Below are 21,582 nucleotides of genomic sequence, written 5' to 3'. Positions count from 1 at the left end.
TCTTTGAAACATGAGGACTTATGAGTTCTCCTATTAAAAATACCCCCTCAATTATACTTCAGATAGTAAAGGTGCCAAAAGGTTTGTTGCCTAGCAGTGTTTTTGTGCATGTTTATGTGTTATGGGTATAACGTGGAGCAGTCTCCCACCTTTTATCTCTTAGAATGTAAAAGTTTATATGGGGTTAAATTCACCCCTATGGAGAGAACCGGCATGAGGCCTGTGCACCATTTAAGTCCCTTGTAAGCCCTGTTTCAATGATTAAAATGGTCCATGGACGTTGGGTATGTTGGCACTGGGGCTGGAAGGTATGACGCAAGTGGACATACCCGCATTAGCTCTGATGAAGGTAGTATCCTAAAAATAGCAATATTGTCCTGGTGGCATGAGCGTGGGAGGGGCTAGCTACCCTGAGTAGGTACCTAGGATCTTGGATGGGAGTGCCTTCAGGGCAGCTGCTTGCACCACTTTGATTAAAATTCTTATTTAGCTCTGATTGAGCTAGTGTGAGTATGTCTACTTGAGCTGGAAGTTACATCTTTCAGCTCCAGTATAGATACCGCCATTGTGTTGGCCCTCTTCACCAGGTCACTCTTATGTTATTCTTGAGTAGGAGGTTAGTAGGATAGACAGGGCTGCTTTCTAATATAGACTCCATTTTTTTTTCTGTTCATTTCCAACTACCCATCCACTTTAGAGTCTGTCTATTTAGCAACCACCTTTTCATTCAAAGACTGGGTCAGACTCTTGTCTACGCCTGATCTTTAGCTGGTTGAGTTACACTGAGCAGTGTGGTGATTTCCACATGCTCCAGCGGCTCAGAATGCCGCCTCAGTGAAAATTCCCATCTTTGCTGGTACATGGGGTATGAGGCTGGGATCGAAAAATTATCCAAAAGGTTTAATGTCCAATGCATGCCTTTTCAGACAGGAAAAGTTTTGAAGCTACTCTCTAATAAAAACTTGTGCTGCTGTATGAAACACAACAGTTTTTGGGTGGACTGTGGCTTTTTGGGTTTACTCACTTGAGTGTGTGGTGTTGAGGGTGAGAAATGACATCGAAGAGGGATTGTGAAGATGATAGCCAGTAAATGTCTGTTTTTTTGATAGATGGTGTAATTTTAATCAACATGATACATAAGATTTTATTTTCTAAATTGGGTTCTCAATCTACATGTGATAAGACTGATTGCTACATCGTGTGTGTCCAAAATAGAATTATTTGATATATAACATAGCATTAGCTGGATTAAAGCAAAGCAGATTTCTGATGCTATGAGATCAGAGTGCTATGGTGCTACATTTATATTGCTTTTCAGGACAAAAATGTATACACATAGAGAGAGATACATAATGTAAAACTTTTCAGACCCTAGACTCTGATTCTTGGGATGCAGTTTAGCTGTGCTTGGTGCAGGTCCTGAGTATGGTGGAGGACAAAGATAGTTTTATTCCACTATTGTGGCTGTCAGTTTGAAGGTGGGCCAGTTTGTCCCCAGTGTAAGTTAGAGCAGATCTGAGGCTGCTCTAAAATTTATGCTTGGCTACCAGCAGCCCAAAGTGGCTATTCCAGCAGCTGGGAATAGCTGGAGTATAGAGATGCACTCACAGACATGGTCCTCACACCCAGGGCCTCGACATTAGCTCTACACCACTTGGGGATACCTCCTATAGAATAGTAGTTCACATCTGGCTAGATCGACTGGCTTTATGGCACATTGTAGCAGCTGAGTGGTACAAAGTACTCAGCATAGAGATGAGAACTGGGCAACCAGAGCTTTGAGCTACAGGGATATAAATATGTTTTTGATTGGCACATATCATGCCAGAAATTGTGTGCTTAATTGTGCACACAATAGCATTGTCACACACACACAGACCCAATTTTTCAGCAGGTGGAAACTTGTAAGTTGATGAATATTGTGTCCCAATGAAATTACAACTGGGATGGCCTGAGGGGCTGCTGCAGTTTCAGTATATTTAGGCTACAATTGCACATGCAAACATTCTTTACTTCCAGTTGCACTAGGAGCTTAAATTGCACTTAGAGAAATATTTCTCTTGTATTTATATGTGCTCATGCAAATTTAGATCTTACTGAGTAAATTAAAAGAATTGACTGTTTATAAAACCTTTCTGAAAATTATATGGTATTGTTAGTAGTAGTCTCAAAATATCATTTCAATGGTCCTTGGTAGCCGTTGATTCCTCTGTGCAAGAACTCATGAAAACACAAGCCCATTGAACACTTGGTTAGCAGAGGTGCTCCATGCCTTGTACATTTGGCATTGTCTGGGGGCTGCTCCATTCCTCTTTTTGGCTTGCCTGTCTCCACAGGGCTTGACTCAGGCCTGGGTGTGACCCACAGTTTTTAGATGAAACTGAGCTTCCCTGGGTGAGTCTGCGTGCCCTGGTGGAACCATACACAAAGGGACACAGTATTAGGGGATCACAGCTCTTTATTGAACCGGTTGTTTACAGGCAGCATTATCGGGGAAATTGCTGCACTATTCTAATTCACGATCTCAGGGGAGTGAGGGAAACATTCACTCCTGGTTTGATCTATTGCTGTTTAAAGTTGGATGAAAAATCTGTAGGTAAAATCCTGGCTCTGCTGAAGTCAATGGCAAAACTCCCACTGATTTCAGCAGGGCCAGGATTTCACCCCGGATGTCTAGTGAATGGACATCAGTGTTCAAGAATAATTAAACTTGACATTGAGATGGCTTCTCATTTACGCTAAAGGCCCCTTATACTATCAGGGCGTCACAAAGAGGCCTTGTTGTGAACGAGAATCAGGCCTGGGGAGTTTCCATTGAGGTTTATTATAAAGGGTGCTGTGCTTTAACTTGCAGATTTTTGAAGCTTCTAATTCGCGAGTTGGTGGCCGTTGTTCATTTTGGGTGAATCCTTTTCAAGCTGGCATTGGCCCGCATAATGCTGTCGTGCTGGTTTTCATCGAATGCCCCTTGATAAACAGGGTTGTAATTTTGGTTTAGGATCCTGCCATGCTTTGCCATTCACCCAGCCTTCAGAACCTCACAGAATTATCCATTAACACGAAGAGGGCACTACTGGTGACACCACCAGCAGCGGTCTGAAACTGACTAGCAATACAAGAGTCCTGTGCCCACTCAGAGCTGCACTGTATTGAATGATTCTTCTGTTTCGGGGGGTGCTTGGGAGGGAGGTAAGAACACAAACAAGATAAATACAAATTGACCTGCTTAAGAAAGAGAAAAAAATTGTCTAAAGTTGCTCCTTTCTGCGACTATCTCAGTGAGTCTTATGTGTCTGCGATATGTCCATCATGTAGATTGTAGGATCCCCAGCATGGAGTGGTCTCCATATTTGTCTTGTACAGTGTGCTGTTGATGCTTGACAAGTAATAAATAACCACAACCGGTGACAGAGGAAGACAGTGTGTTGATAAAGGAGTAGGGATGGGAGTCCCCCCAGTGGTTTTAAAAAAAAGAAAAAGAGAGGGGGACAGTCAAAATTAAATCTGTGATAAACAGAGATCTTATGTAACTTGTATGGCAGAGTTGCTTTGTTAGTTCCCTATGCACCTGATACTAGAAACTGTCCATTGAAAAGTTTAGTTATTGCAGCACAAGACCTTGAAATGTTTCCTTATATGGGAAAATATTGTAAGATTTGAACTTTAGAGATTGACTGCTGTCATAAATTGATTTTCTTGTAAACATATAGTTGATTGATCATATTCAGCAGGGTTATATAGTTACTCCTTAATACCTAATATCCCCACTGTACAAGATGCTGAATACAGCTAGTCATTATACCTCTAATTAATATTGATTGTTCCTGCACTTATAAACTATGTAAACACTTGAGCAGAATCTTTTTTCTGTAGTCTCGTGCTAAGGGGAAAATTGTTTTAAATCTCTGGAACAACACAACAGAAAATTCAGTTGCATGACACATTATGCTAAACCTCTCGGGTCATATTTTTGTTTTGCCCTGTCAGTGCATTAAAGAGAACAGATTAAAAAGAAATTGAACATTCCAACCTTAGTTGTTGTCACCTCAAATGTAAATGTAGAAAACATTATCAGCTGAAATTATAAATAGAAAACAGATTGTTTGAAAATATTCTGTCTGCAGTGTGTTGTGGAATTATCTGAAAGACAGCCATGTATTAATAGAAGTTGGATTCTAGGTTGGTGATGAATTAGAAAAATGATGACATTATTGAGTGGTATCTTGTACAACTCTGCTGATTTGGTAAAACAGATTGCTGGCATCAGTCATCACAGAAAAGTTCAGTAGCATCTCCTTAATAATTTGCACTGGTAACTTAGTAATGACATATACTATATCGGTGCCTGCCTTTGTTTTGCTGTGAATAACTTCCTTTAGTATCCCACAAATATTATAGGACGTTTTTGATCTACAGGCCAGATTCTGATCCCATTCTTCTCACTGAGTAGCATCTTACTCTGCGAGTATCCTCTTAACCCAGTAGAACTACTGTGCTAGTGTGAAAAACTGCTTACCAGTAGTGAGTAAGGAGTTCACAGTCTGGCCCTAACACAGTTAAGTCACTAACAACTTATTTTGTTGTTTCTTGCAGCATAAGTGTAAAATAAATCTCAGTTTACTGAAGCTCTGAAGGTTTGTCAACCAATAAAAGAAAAACTTCTTTTAAACTGTAGAGACACTGGTAGCCTTATTTCCTCCTTTATCTTTAATTTTCATGGAGGTTTCTATTGTGGATTGCCATTCCAACTCAAAATGCCTGTGAACAAAGAAAATGGCAATTAAAAGTATGTTCATCCAAGCATTTGACAGCTTTTATTCTATCTTCCTTTTTCTTGCACTTCTTTAATTGTAGATCTGCATAGAACTGTCTTCATTTATATTTGGTCCTGGGGAAGAACAACCATGAGGGCTCAGATGTTCTGTTATTAAATTCAGTGTTTTAGGGTATGTCTCTACTGCAGCTGGAAGGTGTGATTTCCCACCCAGGTAACTCCCCGCTAGCTCAGCTTGAGCTGGTGCGCTAAAAATAGCAGTGTGGACATGGCAACACGTTTGGCAGCTCGGGCTAGCCACCTGAGTCCAAGCCTGCCTGGGCCGCCACTGTGGGCCAAGCTTGGGCTGCGATGCCCACACTGCTGTTTTTAGCACACTAGCTCAAGCTGGACTAGCATGAGTCTGTCTACCCACGCTGTGAATCACACTTCTCAGTCAGGTCAGTACACAGGTGTTTGGGAGCCTGGGGCAAAATCTGAAACGGAAGCCCTCCCACCTTCCAAAAAAATTGTCCCTGAGAGGAGGACCTGGGGAGTGGTGGCATATTGGAGAGGAGCCTCCCCTGCAACCCCACAGTGCTGGCTCCTGTCCTAAGGGGCTGGGTCCAGCTCCCTGCTTCGGGTGTTGTGACCTGGCTCACAGGCTTGCATCACCACTCAGTTTGGACTGGTGGTCCCTCCACTGCGAAGGAGCTGCTAGGCCAAACCTGAATGGTGCGGCAATCCCACGCATCAGTTTTCCTTGCACCCTCCTTTCCCCTAGGTGACCCTGCTCCCAGCTGCAGTGTAGACATACCCGTAGAAGTAAAGTCAATGGAGCGGTTCCCATTTATACCAGCCTCCTTTTGAAAAACTCCAATGAAGAAGCTTAGGCAGTCTGTTCCATTGTCCAACCGTTCTTAGAGTTAGGAAGTTTTTCCTGAGATTTAATCTAAACCTGCTATGCTGTAGTTTGAACTCATTACCTCTTGTCCTGCCCTCTGAGACAAGAGAGGACAACTTTTCTCCTGTCTTTTTTATGGCAGCCTTTCAAGTATCTGAAGACCATTATCATATCTCCCCGCCCTGCCCATCTCCTCTTTTCCAAACTAAACATACTCAGTTCCCTCAGCCTTTGCTCATATGATTCACATTCCATCTCTTTGATCATCTTTGGCTCTTGCCTCTGGATCCTTTCAGGTTTTTCTGCATCCTTTCTGTACATTGGTGCCCAAAACTGGACACAGTACTCCAGCTTAGGCCTAACCAGCAATGAGCAGAGTGGTACTATCACCTCCCGTGCTATGCCTCTGTTAATGCAACCTAAAATTGCATTTGCTTTATTTGCAACAGCATCACGTTGCTGATTCATGTTGAGGTGGTGATCCACCACAACTCCCAGATGCTTCTGAGCAGTGCTGCTGCCAAGTTAGTTTTCCCCCCATTCTGTATCTATGTGTTTGGTTTTTCTTCCCGAAGTGTAGCACATTACATGTGTCTTTGCTGAATGTCATTTTGTTGTTTAAGCCCAGTTCTTCAATTTATCAAGATCCCTCTGAATGTGAGCTCTATCCTCCAAAGTATTGGCAACCCCTACTAGCTTTGTGTCATCCTCAAACTTGATCAGTATGCTCTCCATACTTACATCCAGGTTATTAATAAAGGTGTTAAACAACACCAGACTCAAAACAGATCCCTGTGGGAACCCCCCAATTATGTATTCACTTAATGGTAGTTCCATCAAGCCCACATTTCTCTAGCTTACTTATCAAATGTCATGTGGGACTGTGTCACAAGCCTTGCTGAAGTCCAGGTATGTTATGTCCATCACATTCCTCCTATCCAGCAAATCAGTTACTTTCTCAAAGAAGGAAATCAAACTGGTTTGGCATGATTTGTTCTTGGTAAATCCATGCTGGCTGCTAGTGATCACCACTTCATTCGCCAGGTATTCGCAAATTGAATGTTTATACTTTGCTCTAGTATCTTACTAGGTATCGAGGTTTGGCTGACTGCTGTATAGTTCCCTGGTGCATCCTTTTCCCCCTTTTCAAAGGTGGACGCTATGTTAGCCTTTCTCCAGTCTTCTGGGATCTCTCTTGTCATCCATAAGTTTGTAAATATTATTGCCAGTGGCTCCAAGATTTCTTCAGCTAATTCTTTTAGTACCCTTGTGTACATAGCATCTGGCCCTGCTGATTTGCATCCATTCAAATTGGTCGGAAGATCTGATGTGTTCTTTACTTTTTCCCAATCTGCATGCCTTCCCCTTTATTATCTATAGTAACTTCACTAGTCATCTGGTCACACATTATTTTTTGTGAGAAGACTGAAGCCAAGTAGATATTGAGCAGCTCTGCCTTTCTATCATCCTCCATTCCCAGCTCACCTTCTCCATTGAGCAGCAGACCCGCACCATTGTTAAGTTTGCATTTATAGCTGTTTAGTGGAGGGGAGGAGGAGGAATGTACAGATGCATTTTAGTACTTTTTCCAAACAGTGTGATACAAAAATTAATTGAATAACATGAAATAAGTAAATGTATTTGCATATTTCTTAAGAGTTGTGTAATAGTCTAGCAGTTTGATTTCTTGTGCAATAAAAAGGCAATTCATCCAGTTCTATTTTATTCCACAAATTAAGCAAGTGAGGTAAATATAGTGTAACTAAACCTCAGAGGAGTTTAATGGAGTTTTGCACATTTGTATCAGCACAGGGAATTTGAACCAGGGATGCTCTTCCATTGAAATTCACCCTGCCAATATGAATGACAGGTGCTGGCACTTGTATAATTGATGTTGGGGATGCACTATTTGAAAGGTGTAGTGTTGAACAGGGTAGCTGAGGAATTGATCCAGCAAGGCACTTAGACACGACTCTAACTTAAAGCATGTGAGTTGTCCCAGTGATTTCCTTCCCACTCACATGGGATAAATGCAAACTTGACTTGACGTCAGAGGGACAATTCGTACTCTTAAATCCCCCAATCCAGCACAACTTTTATTTGCAAGTGAATTGCAACCTTTATTTCTTGTTGGTGAAATCCTGTCTTGATTCATAATCAGACCTTTATAAGTAAACTCTGATTACCTGAATGTCTTGGGGTACCTCTGGATAATTTTAAAAAACAGAACTTGGTCCCTGTCTGAATTTTGGATTTGGGGCATGGGAGCAAATTTTGAGTAACTCAACATTCTCATAACCGATGCTTGGATCATCAGGACTTATCAGTAGTGGATTCCATTCTGCCTCACAAGTATAAAGGGTTCTAAGAGGATTTGAGAATTTGCATGGCTTTTGTTGAGTTTTCTTCTCCACTTTATCATTTTGTCACTGTAGCATTTTTACGTGTTGCCCCAGTGGTAGTAATAGGATATGCTTTTGTATATTGTCAGCTCTTTTTTTAACACTCTAGCCTTGAATGTGTGCCTAGAAAGTCACTTATAAAATGTAAAATGACAGCACATAAATCTTTCTTACAATAAATAAGCAGCCTCGATTGTTTGCTTTATAGGTTTCATGGCAATCTTGGAATACCATAAATGTTGATATGAGGTGTAACTCATAGTTACATTTCAGTGATGACGATTACAGCATAGCCAATGTTTATAAGTTGTTACTTGAGTGTGGAAAAAAACAGAAATGGATTTTTCTTTTCCAGTTTTATGTATGGGGAACTGACGGATAAGAAGACCATTGAAAAAGTCAGACAGACTTTTGACAACTATGAGTCAAACTGCTTTGAAATTCTTCTGTACAAGAAAAACAGTATGTATAACATTGTATGCAACTGGTGGTAATTGACAGTACATTTTTTAAAATGAATAATTGAGCAATACCAATGTTTCTTTTAGCATTTGTGTGGGAGTTTGGGGCAAGATTGTTAAAAGTGGTTAGTGGTTTTGGGTGCCTTAATATTTGAATGGGCAACTTGAGACCAGGGCCAGCACCAGGGGTATTGCCGCCCCAAGCAGTCAAAAAAAAAAAAAAAGCCGCGATGGCTATTGTGATCTGCGGCAATTCAGCGGGAGGTCCTTCGCTCTGAGTGGGAGTGAGGGACCCTCCACTGAATTGCTGCCGAATACCTGAAAGTGCCGCCCCAAGCACCTGCTTGATAAGCTGGTGCCTGGAGCTGGCCTGCTTGAGACCCCTTAAAAGACTCTGGTTTTTAGTGGGTAGGTGCTCAGTACTCTGAAAGTCTGGCCCCTTTAAAATGCCTCAAGTGAGGGCCCCAGAAACATACCCCAAAAGTTTCAAAAATGAGTTATATGAAAGTGATCAAACTAGGTACATTTGTAGGAAGCACTGTGCGAGGTGCTCCATGCAGATTGGAGAATGTCCGTCAATCATGAGCTGGAACACTCATGTCCCAGGTGTCTATGGTCCTGTCACTTGTGCCTACTGATCTGATGGCTCTATGATGCGTAAAGATACCCATTAGGAACTTGGATTAGACCACCAAACATAAGACCCAGTCAAGAATTATTACAAGGTTATTGGAATGCAGAGGACAATGTAGTAACTCAACAATGTGACCAATTCTCTCCTTCAGCTGTCTGGCCTCTCCAGCAGGTTTCAAGGACTGGAGATGATTTTACTTCAGAGTCAGGTTGCTACTACATATTGCCACTCTAGTCTTTCTCTTTAGGTGTTTATGCTGCTCCTGTGCATTGTTCTTCCTCATCAACATTTAACATGATACTGGAAAAAATCTGTCAGTTATGGATTGGCTGGCAGAGTTTACAAACTCTGTGTTTTTAACTCTTACAGTCCCTCTTTTTTTTAATGCTTGGACTTAATCACTATTCAAAGAATACTGCTGCCATGAGATCCCGGAAGCTTGACCCAGTAACTTGCATGTTCATTCGGTTATGTGAGGCCACGTAATGGAGGCTGTAGCCTTGTAAGCTGCTCTCCACAGGCAGACCCCTATGCCTGCATGGAGTAGCTTGCAGGATTGGGTCCTTAGCTTTTCCTAGTGTACGTCAGTTGCAGGAAACAAATGCACTGTAGGAAAGGGTAAATTGTGTTCCAGGGCCTCATCCAATAGTTGTGCTATATCTCAGTACAAACACTTCTGTTTCTGATAACTATGAACAGAGGATTTAAGACAATGCTGCTCCCTGAGATTGTACCTGCTAAGACTTCCTGAAATTATACGTGTGTTCTTTATACTTCATTTCCAGTTTCCCTTTGTAGAAGAAATCATCCTGTCCTTTGCCTTGCACACACTTAAGCAGTAATAAGTTATCCTAAGATTCCCCAAATTCTGCCCACCCGAAGTATTTTAGCAAACTTTTCCATTAAAAGAAGAACAATTGCAGCTCTCACTTCCAGTATTGCTGCAGGTGTCTTGACATGTTCTGTGAATGACACCATTCTGGTCTTTGGCATATGGTCATGTCTGTTCTTTTGCTTTTCTGCTGCTCTGCTCTTTTGTCCATGCACTCTGCCTGATTGCTCCCACATATTAGGAAAATGTCCTGAGATGGGTTTGCCCTGCATTTCTCCACTGGAGGAGGCTTCTAATGTTTCCACGCCCTGTTTCCAGCTGGTAACGGAATGGATCCCTGGCAATTAACTCTCCCCTTTGCTATTGGGTTATCTTATTAAAAATAAGCTGAAGTGGCAGCTCCTGGTTAATTTCCCTTTTATTTTTAAATAGAAAAGCTAAAAGCTTTCTCCTGATCTCTTTTCCATATCAGGCCAACAGCTTTTGCTTAGAAAAGAATATCCCCTGCTTGAGTGAATTGCCTCTCAATAAATCCCTGAAACACAGCTTCCTCATTAAAACCTTCAGCTGTGCCCAGATTTCCAGCTCTTCTGTCTGTAGTTTTTATAAGATATGCAGGATAGTGGAAGGATTTTGTAATAAGAAAATATCCAAGTACAGTCTATAGGGTCATTCTCTGTTCAGTCTTGGATCGGATCCCATCCTTAAATTCAGTCTCTCTTGCTCTCTCTCCTCTTCTCCAAAGGCAAGAATTAAGACTCCTTTTGGTACTAACACTTTAACTGGCTGACTTCTGTCTCAGCAAATGCATTGTCCAGCACTTGGTTCTACACAGTCATAATCTGTATCTGGCTTCCTGCAGGTTGGCAAAACGTGACCTCACTACATAAGCACATGTTAAAGTTAACATTGTAGCAAAAAATAGGTAGTGTACGTTTCTTCTAGAACACCTGCAGAAAATACAGACTGTTCCCAGATTGAGGGGTTTCAGTTTATTCCCACTGGAGGCCAGATGTGTCACCAGCCTTCTGCTCTGAGTTCACTGCACTTTCATAGACCAAGCGTGAGAACACCCAGTGTTCATTTCAAACCCCACTCTGTGCCTAGCAGTGCTGTGTGTTCTTGCTCATGAGTTGTGTAGGTTTTTCTCCTGAGAGATTCTTTTGGGAGCAACTGAGATTTGTTTGGCTTCTCCTTTGCCTCTAGCATAGTGAGAAGTATTATCCAGAGCTGCTGCTTTCAGGCGTTATCCTCAGGATTGCTGCCCTCAGGCACTTACTTAGCATTTTAAGCTTGCTGTTATGAGGACTGCCTGGTTTCCTTATGTTTATTAGAGTGCCTTCTGCTTTTTAATTAGTTACTTGTCTAAAGAGCTGCACATTACAAACCTCTTAGAAGCCAGTGTTCAGGTCTGTAAATCTTGAGTTGGCCATTGGGAGTTGAAATAATGGAGCAGTCAGCACAATGTCCCTGGAATAAACCCTAAACCACAGGCCTTCCCTGTGCTTGTACCACTTACTGCTACTGTGCTCATTTAATCACAATCAGTTCAGTGTAGCCACACTAGCCATGGTGAATTGCAGTTTTGACCTTGTCTACACTAGTCCTGTGCTAAACCATTTTATTTGCAGTGCCCTCTGGGCACCTATTCTGCAGTTTCTGGTACAACTCCAGAAGCAATGCATGGTGGGAGATTTTGAAAGGCCAGTGGTGCATTGTGGGTGGACTAGTCTGTGTCCATACTGGCACCAAAACAGTTCAGACTGAAAACAATTTTTAACCTGGATGAAAGCATGTCTAATCCAAATGGCATTGTGCATTCTTCTAAGCCATCCTCCAGCATGAGGTCTGAAGATGCTCAAAAGAAGTGGATGCCTGTGAAGTAGCCGATGCTGCTCTGTTTTTGGCCCTTCAGTAGCCTCTGTGGGGAATGTTGAGACATTATGCTGCAGATCTGTGGAACCACAGTTAGACCAGCTCTGCTGAATGGAAGTGCAATGTGGGCACAGAGGAAAGCTGAAGAATGTTGGAATGATATTTTCCATTCTCGTGGTCTCCATCCACTTCTCCATATCTAGTGGCAGAAAACAATAGAAGCCTTACTGCCTTACTATATTTTGTACTTACAACTTGGAAACAGAAGATTAGAAAGCAGGAAATAGAAAAAATCCTTCCCAAAGCTGAGAGGGACAGATAGAAGACAAAGAACTCAGACACACAATTCCCTCCACCCAGAGTTGAAAAAAATCCTGTTTCCTGATTGGTCCTCTGGTCAGGTGGTTCAGATTATTCTTTCCAGGTGAAAGGGACGTTAACCCTTAGCTATCGGTTTATGACAAGGACAAGATCAGAAATGAGGCTATTCAGAAGCCGAACCAGGCACTGTCTCCATCCGCAATGGTTCAGTTTCAATGGCTTTCTTGGCCTGGACATATTGTTAGACTAGAAGACCAACCAGTTTCAAAGCATGTGTACCAAGGAATGCTGCAACTTGTTTGCCATGTTTGCCAAAAGCTTCAGTGGTGTGACAAGATTGCCAGGGATGGATATAAACTGAATATACAATCACACCACCTTAAGCACCTTGCCAGAGATTAATCCATGTGACAGTTTGCAAAGAGGCCATGTCCTATGCTGATGACACTGGAGAACCTCTGTGTATGGATGTGAGGTGTTGCAAGCTTGCTATGGGGAGCAAATGACTCTCAGGGTGGCCCATTTTTTCTAGTGTAGGTAAGGCTTCACTGACAATGCCATTCATACAAGTGAACTGCGTATCTCTAAACAAACTGTGTAGGATCCCAAATCAATAAGAGTAAAATCTACCTCCCCTGCAGCAGATCAGCATGCAGCAATAGAACTGAAGTGGTGCACAATCCTTGTGGTGGCTGACTACACAGGGGTGAATTTGACCTTATAGAGAACAGGACACTTGCTGGTTTTCCTGGTACATCATGCAGGAGAATTCAGCATATATATGCACACAGCAGGAATGATAACCCCCCCCCTCCCCTGACTATATCCCCTGAGCCCTGAACCAACCAAACTGAACTCCACCATGTGAGGGTCATCCTGTCCCCATTACCTGGCCCGCTTATTTATACTCAGTGACTGCTTGTAACCTATTGTATGAGTGATGTACTCCCACTACTGCCTGACTGTATCTTGATCCCACCCACCGTACACCCCGCATTGAGGACATTGCAGACTGTATCTGTTATGTGCTGTCCAATACCAAAATAATGACGTCCCTCTATGCTCTGTATGTTACCCCCAATGACCAAAAACTGACATTTCAAACTCTCTGTATCATTTATCTTTAAAATATTCCCTAATAAACTTTTAAATCTGCTAACTTAACCACTCCAGCATGTTAGGTGCTTCGTTGATTGCTTAACCAAAGTGCCAGGTTTGTAAAATGGTTTTACCTTTAGTTCAGATACTAAGAGGAAGATATATCGGTGGGTTTATTATCTATTGGTTAGAACAGCAGAGAGACTGGGAGTCAGACCTCTGGGGCTCTATATTCAGCTGTGTATGTGGAGGGGCAGGGTATCGTCTGGTGATTAGCCCAGCAGACAGGGAGGCAGGATGGCTGAGCTCATCTCTCAAATGTTCTTTTTTATGTGTGGAAGAGTGTCAAATCTGGGACATGGCACGTTTGACAGCATCATCCTCATTTACAGAGAAATTAAAAAATATTTTTGAAAAAATCTAAAGCTCGTTTTTTAAAGATGACCAGCAAAGGAAAAACATAGGTGACTTTGCCATTTTGTTTTGGTTCTCTGTGATGTGTAACGTGGATCTTCAAGGTTTTCCTCTCGCATTGTTTGTTACTTTAGAAATATCAGAAAGTTTTGCATACCCTGAGAATGAGACCCACCCAGACTCCAAAGGGGGCAGAGAATGATAGGGAGAGACTAGGCTAAAGGGGGAACAGTAAAACAGTGTTATGGCAGAAATTATTTTGGGGTTCTTCCTTTGGTTACTTGTGATTAGTTCATTGGATTGCTAGCATTTTCTCATTTTAATGTGCGTCTGAATATATTATAGACACAAACAAACATGGCAAAAGTACAGCTATCTAGAAATGGATTTCAGATAAATGTGTGCAATACAGCATTTAAATCATGAAAAGCCCCGTGTCGGAGTTGTGGAAGGCTGGTATTCTATCACATGCCCCGGTTTCTTTCTCTCTTCTCCAGGAACCCCAGTTTGGTTCTACATGCAAATCGCACCTATAAGAAACGAACATGAAAAAGTGGTTTTGTTCCTGTGCACTTTTAAAGATATCACTTTGTTCAAACAACCAATTGAAGATGATTCAACAAAAGGTAATTTTTAAAATAAATTAATGTTAAAATACACACATTCAAGTTGAACCTCAGAGCAGAAGCAAACAATGAACGTGAAGTGTTTCTTGGCTTACACATTGCTAAGGAAATACTTAGCAATGTGTAAGAGTTCGGACATCGTTCTGCTACGCTTGTGGTATAAAACTCTAAGATCAAGCAGTGTGTGTGTAATAAGTTTCAGAGTAGCAGCCGTGTTAGTCTGTATCGTCAAAAAGAACAGGAGTACTTGTGGCACCTTAGAGACCAACAAATTTATTTCAGCATGAGCTTTCATGAGCTACAGCTCACTTCTTCGGATGCGTGGAATGGAACACACAGACAGGAGAACATTCTATGTGTGTTCCATTCTATGCATCCGAAGAAGTGAGCTGTAGCTCACGAAAGCTCATGCTGAAATAAATTTGTTAGTCTCTAAGGTGCCACAAGTACTCCTGTTCTTTGTGTGTGTGTAACATTCATTAACAACATGCTGCAACTGTCCCTAGACTTGGTACATTTTTTTTTGGTATGGTTTCACTGATTGTTTCAGCACAGCTAGATTTTGCTTAGATTAGAAACTAGTATCACTTTGAGACTTTGTTAGCCACTTTTAATTATTTGTTAAGCTTTACTGTTTTAGGAGATTGAAAATTAAATGTCTTTCCCTAAAGAGATTATAATTTTCCATTTAGTAAACACCTTTTTTCCCCTTGGTGATGAGATACTGATATCTTTTTTCTGTTGAAGGTGAAATTACAACGAAATGGCCCATTTTGCTTGTTCCTTGTTTGCCAGCAATGATATCCACATAGCTCTGGTTGTTGGGTTTATTTGTTAACAGCTGCTGCAGATGGTGTTCATTTGGATGTGCAGTGGCCTATTCAAATAAACACCCAGGGCTTAGATCCTCAGCCTTGTCCAAGGACAGCTGCTGAGGAAGGGTGAAAAGGACCTGTTTATACTGTCTGTCTCGATCCTGAGGCATATTCTGTGCTTCATGACTGTTGTATGCTAAGTTTATGTGTGTGTTGTTTTTCTAATTATACTTAGTGCACACTTCCTTAAGGGAAATAATATCCTGTTGCATGCACATCCAAGATTTGCTTTGCATTTGCTTATCGTTTATTTATTCCTCACCTTCTCCCTCACCCTGCCCCCCAACTTGGCAAAGTCTGTGTTTCTCATGGAGAACTATGGACACTCAAAGCTTTAAAGAGAAACTCTTGGTGTCCTCCAAGTGCAAAAAAACAGGGTCTGAATGATTTTCGTACAGTGTGGATAACATCTGATTATCCATGTTCAGGTAACTCAAAAGTTACTGAATATATTTGTCAAGCTGTCTGGAGAGACTTACGAGCATGTGTGCCAACCTCAGGGCAAACTGTCCAGGAACAGGACATAGAACATACAGCCAGTTTGGGGTTTATCACTAGATTTCACCAACCAAGTAACAAGTGTGAACTCATCAGATACTATAACAGCCTTAACATGGAGTCCTAGAGAGTCCCCTCGGACACACTGATCTATCTTGCCACCCAGGCAAGCCTGCCTTTTGATAGATGATCCCTTACATCAAAAATCACCACAATGTTCAGGTTACTCCCACTCCCAAAGAACCAGTCACTTTCCCCAGGTCATTTGTACCTTAGATCTCTCATCAAAGACAATGCTTGTAGCCAATCCTGTATTTAACTAAAAGTTTATTAACCAGGAAAAAGAAATAAGAGAGTTATTTACAAGGTTAAAGCAGGTAAACATATACACCGAATGAGTTACAGTCTTAGGTATCAAAAGGTTATAGATGTTGCTGTAATATACAAGCTCTTTGTGTCCTTGAGGGCTAACCCAGGCAAAGCAGCTTGGGGATCCCTTTCTCTCCACATTCCAAGCAACGTAGTGATAACAAGTTTTTCTTGACATAGATTTTTATCCCCTTCCCCAGGGCTCAAGCTGATGGGATGAGGATTTGTGCACATCTCCATTTCATAGATGTTTGGGAGAGAGGGGAACCAAGAAAGTCTTTTGTCCAATGATGTTCTACAGTGGCTTGTCTAATACCCATAGGCCTTCTTTTGTTGGGCAGGAGATGACACCTCTTGTGGTAAACTAGTATTTCACTGTAGCAGGGTGGATGGTCCACCTCTGCAATATGTGTTTATGGGGGAAAATGTTAAAAAGCTGTGAAAATTCTCCCTGTTTATTGCTGCTGTCTGAAATGGGAGGGTATCGTTATTTTCAAATGCCAATTGTTACATTTAAGCACCATTCCAAAATATTGCCCTGTAGCAGGCTGAGATTTTAACCTGCCAGTTTAAAAAGTGCTTGCTCCTGTAAAGCCCATTTTCCGGGCATGGGGACGTATTGTCTTTTGCTTTCACATGGGCAGACTGACCAACATGGCTGAAGTCTAACAGCACTCGATCAGAGTACTTTGGGTAAAATATCCAATACAAGCCTGTTTAACCCCACATCATTGGCCTGATTTTCTTCTCACTTACACTGGTGTAAATCAGGAGGAGCTCCCTGTGTTTGTTCTTCTCTCTCTCTCTCTCTCTCTGAAAATATTAGATTATAAATGTTGGCATCAGTACTTGGAAGAAAAAAACCCAGCACTGTTGCATTACCTTTTGTATCTCAATTGAATGAGTCTGTATTGCCCCACTGCATTGGAATTACAGCACTGCTTTGTCAGATGTAGTGCTATAGGATATGCATAATTCATTTTTCTTGCAGATAACATCGCTGTATGCGCACAGGCTCGCAGAGCACTTTAGTTTTGAATTATGGGCTTGATAGATGTATAAATTACAATTTACTGGGAAATTTAGAAGCATTTATGAAAAGCACTATGGTAAAATACTGCTTTAAAGTACTAGAATTTGTCACTGAAAGGACTCATATTTTTTTAAGACTTTTTTTGTTTTGAGAGTCTATCAGGGCTATGAAGTACATAATACATAAGTAAAACATATGCCCAATGTAACTATGAATGGTGTATTTGAGCTACTGTCTATTATTTAAGATGTCTATTTCATTTAAGATGAAAAATTCAACAGCAATAAAATATCGATGACATTATGTACTAATCCTGCCATACCAATGTATTCTGCAGTATCGGCAAGTATATTGCCATATCCTAGAGCTATAATATATCTCACTCCTGCAAAACGCAAGGAAATAGCATTTAAAATCATAACAATTAGACAGTGTCTCAAGGGATAGGTGCTAGGATATGGAACCTTTCCCTTCAAGGTCATCGGCTTCACTGTGGCCCAGATTGATGGGTTGCCAAAAAGCATTTCCTTGGATTTGATGGCTTCAGTCCAGTTTCTAGTGGGCAAATGTCCACCTCACAAAAATCATCATTGCAGCTGGCATCACTGTTGGCAGTCTGAGCAGGGGTGGAGGCTTAGCCATTATCTGACTCCTAGACGTGATTCCTCTAGGCCTGAATCTTGCGCACAAGTTTGCATTGCTGCTGCCAGTCCTATACCTGTTCTGTTGAGGGCTTAAGTTATCAGGGATGTCTACACGTGCCTTTCACAAAAACTAAATTCACTTAAAAAAATCTGAAAATGCCACTTAAAGGAATGTTCCTGATAAAAGCCTGCGTGCTCCATACACAACCGAAACCACATTAACATAAATCTCTTGCAGTTAATGTTTAATGAGAGAATAATCCCATTGAAAGAAAATCTAACCCACTGAGAAAATAAAAATTGAAGTAAGAGAGTAACGTTGTTTGTTTTAAATGGATACATTCTCCACATACAAAACCAATAGCTTCTAAGCAATATATGAAATAATGAATATAGTTTTGGGTATCCAGGTTTACAATGCATTTTTTTGTACTTGCAGCTCAGGTCAAATAGCTGCATTTATTATTAAACTTAAATCTAAAAATTCACGTTGGTGGCAGAGTCATGAAACTTGTTTAGAAAAAATGAACAGCAAGATAAATATGGAATGTTCTGCATTTGAACGTGTTTGGAATCACAGTTAAGCTAGAGGAAAGGCTGAAATTACATACAATATGAAATTACGTATCTCTTATGTAGCACTTTTCACCAGTAGATCTCAAAGCACTTTGCAAAAGAGAGCAGTATCCTTATCCCCATCTTACAGATGAGGAAACTGAGGCACAGAGCGGTAAGTGACTTGCCTAAGCTCATCCAGTGTGTATGCACCCATTTTAAGCTGACCAGTGGCTGAATGTGAGTGCAAAATAGGTGTGTGCTCACTTGTTAGTATGCAATCAATGGTGCAGGCAAAAATGGTTGTGCAAAAACAGAAGTCACGCATTTAAATGTATCCTAGCATTACAGCAGATTATTAAGCATCGGAATACACGGAATTTTGAAGTCAATGAATTTGGCCTAATATCACTGAGCTAGATGGGATACTTGTGTGCACACGGATAACATCTTGCTCCTTCAGTGGTCTCATTGTCTTCAGTGGGCCTGCTTGTCGAGTAAGGCATTAGTTAATGTGTGCAAAAGTCTTACGATCTGGCCCATTATTTTCTGCTTTTTCTTTTTTTATATCCCATTCACCTCTGTCCCTGGTAAAGCTACAGTATAGTGGAAAATATTATCATAGAAAATAGTCCATTTCACCAGCTACCGTTTATCCATAATAAGGAACAAACATCTAGCCAATGTAATGATCTGAATGGCTGAACATCCATAAATGATTTAGAATTGCATATACTCATTACTGATGTTAGAAACTGATATATCTTTCTCATTTTATATTTCCAAACTGCCTGACTCCAAAAATTGCTAGAGCTCTGCTTTGGTTTGTATGCCATAGAATATACAGGGTTTAAGGTGTTGTTGTATATTAACCATTTCATGCTGCACTACAAGATGGGGGAAAAAAGGACTTTTCATTGTGCTCCTATGGGCAGGAATCAACATTAGAATTACTGTAATTACCCTTTTACAGTCTTTTTTTCACAGAATATCATTGTTAACCTAAGCATTTTTCCTGCAGATTAAGATCTTGGATACTACTGTGAGGCATTGATTTAAATGCCTTCATTATTTCCTTTATTTTTAAGATCAGATGAACCCTGACACAGAGGCTAATTGCAACCCAGTAGAGCTACATTAATGTTTTCTTAAGGGAAACCAGTTGGTTTTCAGCAGAGCAAATATCCAAATAATATGATATTTCCTTGAGACTTTTAAACTCTTCATGTTCCCTTATTCATATGTGGTTTATAACGACTATAATATCCATTACCGCCTCCATTTTCAAATGTGGCAATTTCAAGGCCCTGTAATCAGATCATCAATAGTATTTTGGTGCTTAACTTCCATTGATTTCAGTGGGAGGGCCGATGAGAGGGGGAGGAAGCCCCTGTCACACTCTGGGGATCCTTCCTTTATCCTTGCAGATAAAGAAGGTGATGGGGGAGCTGGTGTAAATGTTTGGCAGGCTGGGCGATTAAGGAGACTTTCCAGTGCTGGTCAAACAGCAGAAGGAAGTGCAGAACTTGCAGAACTTCTAACAGTCCCACCATTTGAAGAGAAAGCTTTTTGCTTGCCTGACAGGCTCTGCCACAAAAACCCCCAAACTCTGCAGGAGTTTATAAGGGAGCAAGCCCTGGTGCAGCAACAGCTCCTACAAAGTGTAGTGAGTCCTGCAGTGGGGATTGGCAATCAGATGCAGGGCTAGGCCTCTGCAAGGTGGGCCCCGCAGACGACCCTCATGCATTTGTGATCGTGTTGGAGAGAGTGGCTTCCAGGGCAGGATGGAATAGGGAGACTGGGTGCAATGGCTAACACAGGAGAAGCTCAGGAGGCCTATGTGGCTCTCAGTGAGGAGCTGACAAGAGATTGCAAAATGGTTAATGTGGCTAGCCTAGACTAAGTGGATCTTTCGATTGGCAAGTCTCAGTGAACATGTCAAGTTGCAAGATGTATGGACTGGGGGATTACGGCCTCAGGCATTTGCCCAGAAACTGACAGACTAGGACACCCATTGGCTGAGGCTGGACACCCAAGGTGTGGATATTACAAGCAGTGTCATTCTTGAACAATTCGTCTGCTGGAGGATACCCACATGTGGGTCAGATGGCATCAATATGTTATCCTAAATGTGACAATAAAATTAACAGAAGAGTTTGCAGCCCTGGACGTTCTGTGGAGTGGGGAGGGAAAGTCGCAGCTTAAGTGGCCAGATCTTGGAGGAAGACCAGAGAACCTACATCCAGAAAGAGCACCGAGGAGAAGAAGGAGGATCCCAGAGGGACACTGATGGGGTCTCGTCGATTGCGTATTACCAGTGTGGGCAGCAGGAAAGTGTAAAAAGACGGAGTGAGGGTTTACAGACTTCTGTGGTTGGACCGGGACTCCCAGCAAGGAGAAAGAAGGAAGTACCAACTGCTCCTGTGGTGTTGGGGAGGAGGTATCAAAGGGGACTGGTGAACACGGCCTCAGCCTGTTCACTAATCCAGTGGGAGCTGGTGGAACTTCCTGGAGGAAGAGTGAGGCCCGAATGCATATATGCGTTAATAAGAAACTGCCCTGTGGCACAGGTACTTCTGGAAGTTCAAAGGGAAATGTTAGGCATGGACTGGAGCTCTTTCCCATTAGGAAAGCAAAGGGGCATCCGACACCCTGGAGAACTGGAATGAAACCCAGGGGGAAAAGGATCATTACGCATAGAAGGACTGGACTGTATTAGATAGGAGAACACAAGCCAGAGAGAAGGTAAAGAAAGGGGGAGTACCCCGAGAGGCAAAGGAGGAGGGAAAAAAAGACAAGGTAATAGTCTTAGAGGCTAAAGATAACCCGAACTTGTTACCAGCAGTCCTATTACCAAGGAGACAGGATAAAAGAGCTTGGGAAGGAAGTGCAGGGAGCGGGACAAGAGATGCAGACAGACAAGGAGAAGCAGGAGAGGGACAGGAGATGCAGACAGACAGGGCTAGCAGGGCCTGACCAAAGGGAATGCCCTGGGAGGAGACACCCCCTGCTTTGGAGAAGGGTTAGTAGAATTGAATGACATTATGCATACTGTGTGACAGCACTAGTATGGAGAAAATGGTGGAGTGAAATGCTGTAAATAACTGCATAGTGGTATCTACACAAGAGAAGGTCTCTGAACAGTCTGTGTGAAGCAAAGTGGACGGGAGCAGTGGGTCCTTGTCACAGACAGTCCGGTGTTCAGCACCTCTGAAAATCAGACCACTTTAGTTAGGTGTCAAAATATCCAAATTCCTAACCTTCAAGTATCACGGTTTGACCATTATC

The 21,582-nt window shown here is 41.8% G+C and overlaps 1 protein-coding gene across 2 annotated transcripts in view; it reads left to right on the top strand.

Moving 5' to 3' along the window:
- The window catches only part of KCNH5 (potassium voltage-gated channel subfamily H member 5), a 248,629-nt gene that overhangs the window by 21,470 nt on the left and 205,577 nt on the right, over nucleotides 1–21,582 (top strand). For both annotated transcript variants that reach the window (XM_030558539.1, XM_030558540.1), the window contains exons 3-4: nucleotides 8,415–8,521; nucleotides 14,192–14,320. In XM_030558539.1, the coding sequence (XP_030414399.1) occupies nucleotides 8,415–8,521; nucleotides 14,192–14,320 (236 nt within the window). The remainder of the gene's footprint in view (nucleotides 1–8,414; nucleotides 8,522–14,191; nucleotides 14,321–21,582) is intronic.

The sequence above is a fragment of the Gopherus evgoodei genome, chromosome 4 (assembly GCF_007399415.2).
Source record: "Gopherus evgoodei ecotype Sinaloan lineage chromosome 4, rGopEvg1_v1.p, whole genome shotgun sequence".
Lineage (NCBI taxonomy): Eukaryota > Metazoa > Chordata > Testudines > Testudinidae > Gopherus > Gopherus evgoodei.
This window is presented reverse-complemented; position numbering and strand designations above follow the sequence as displayed.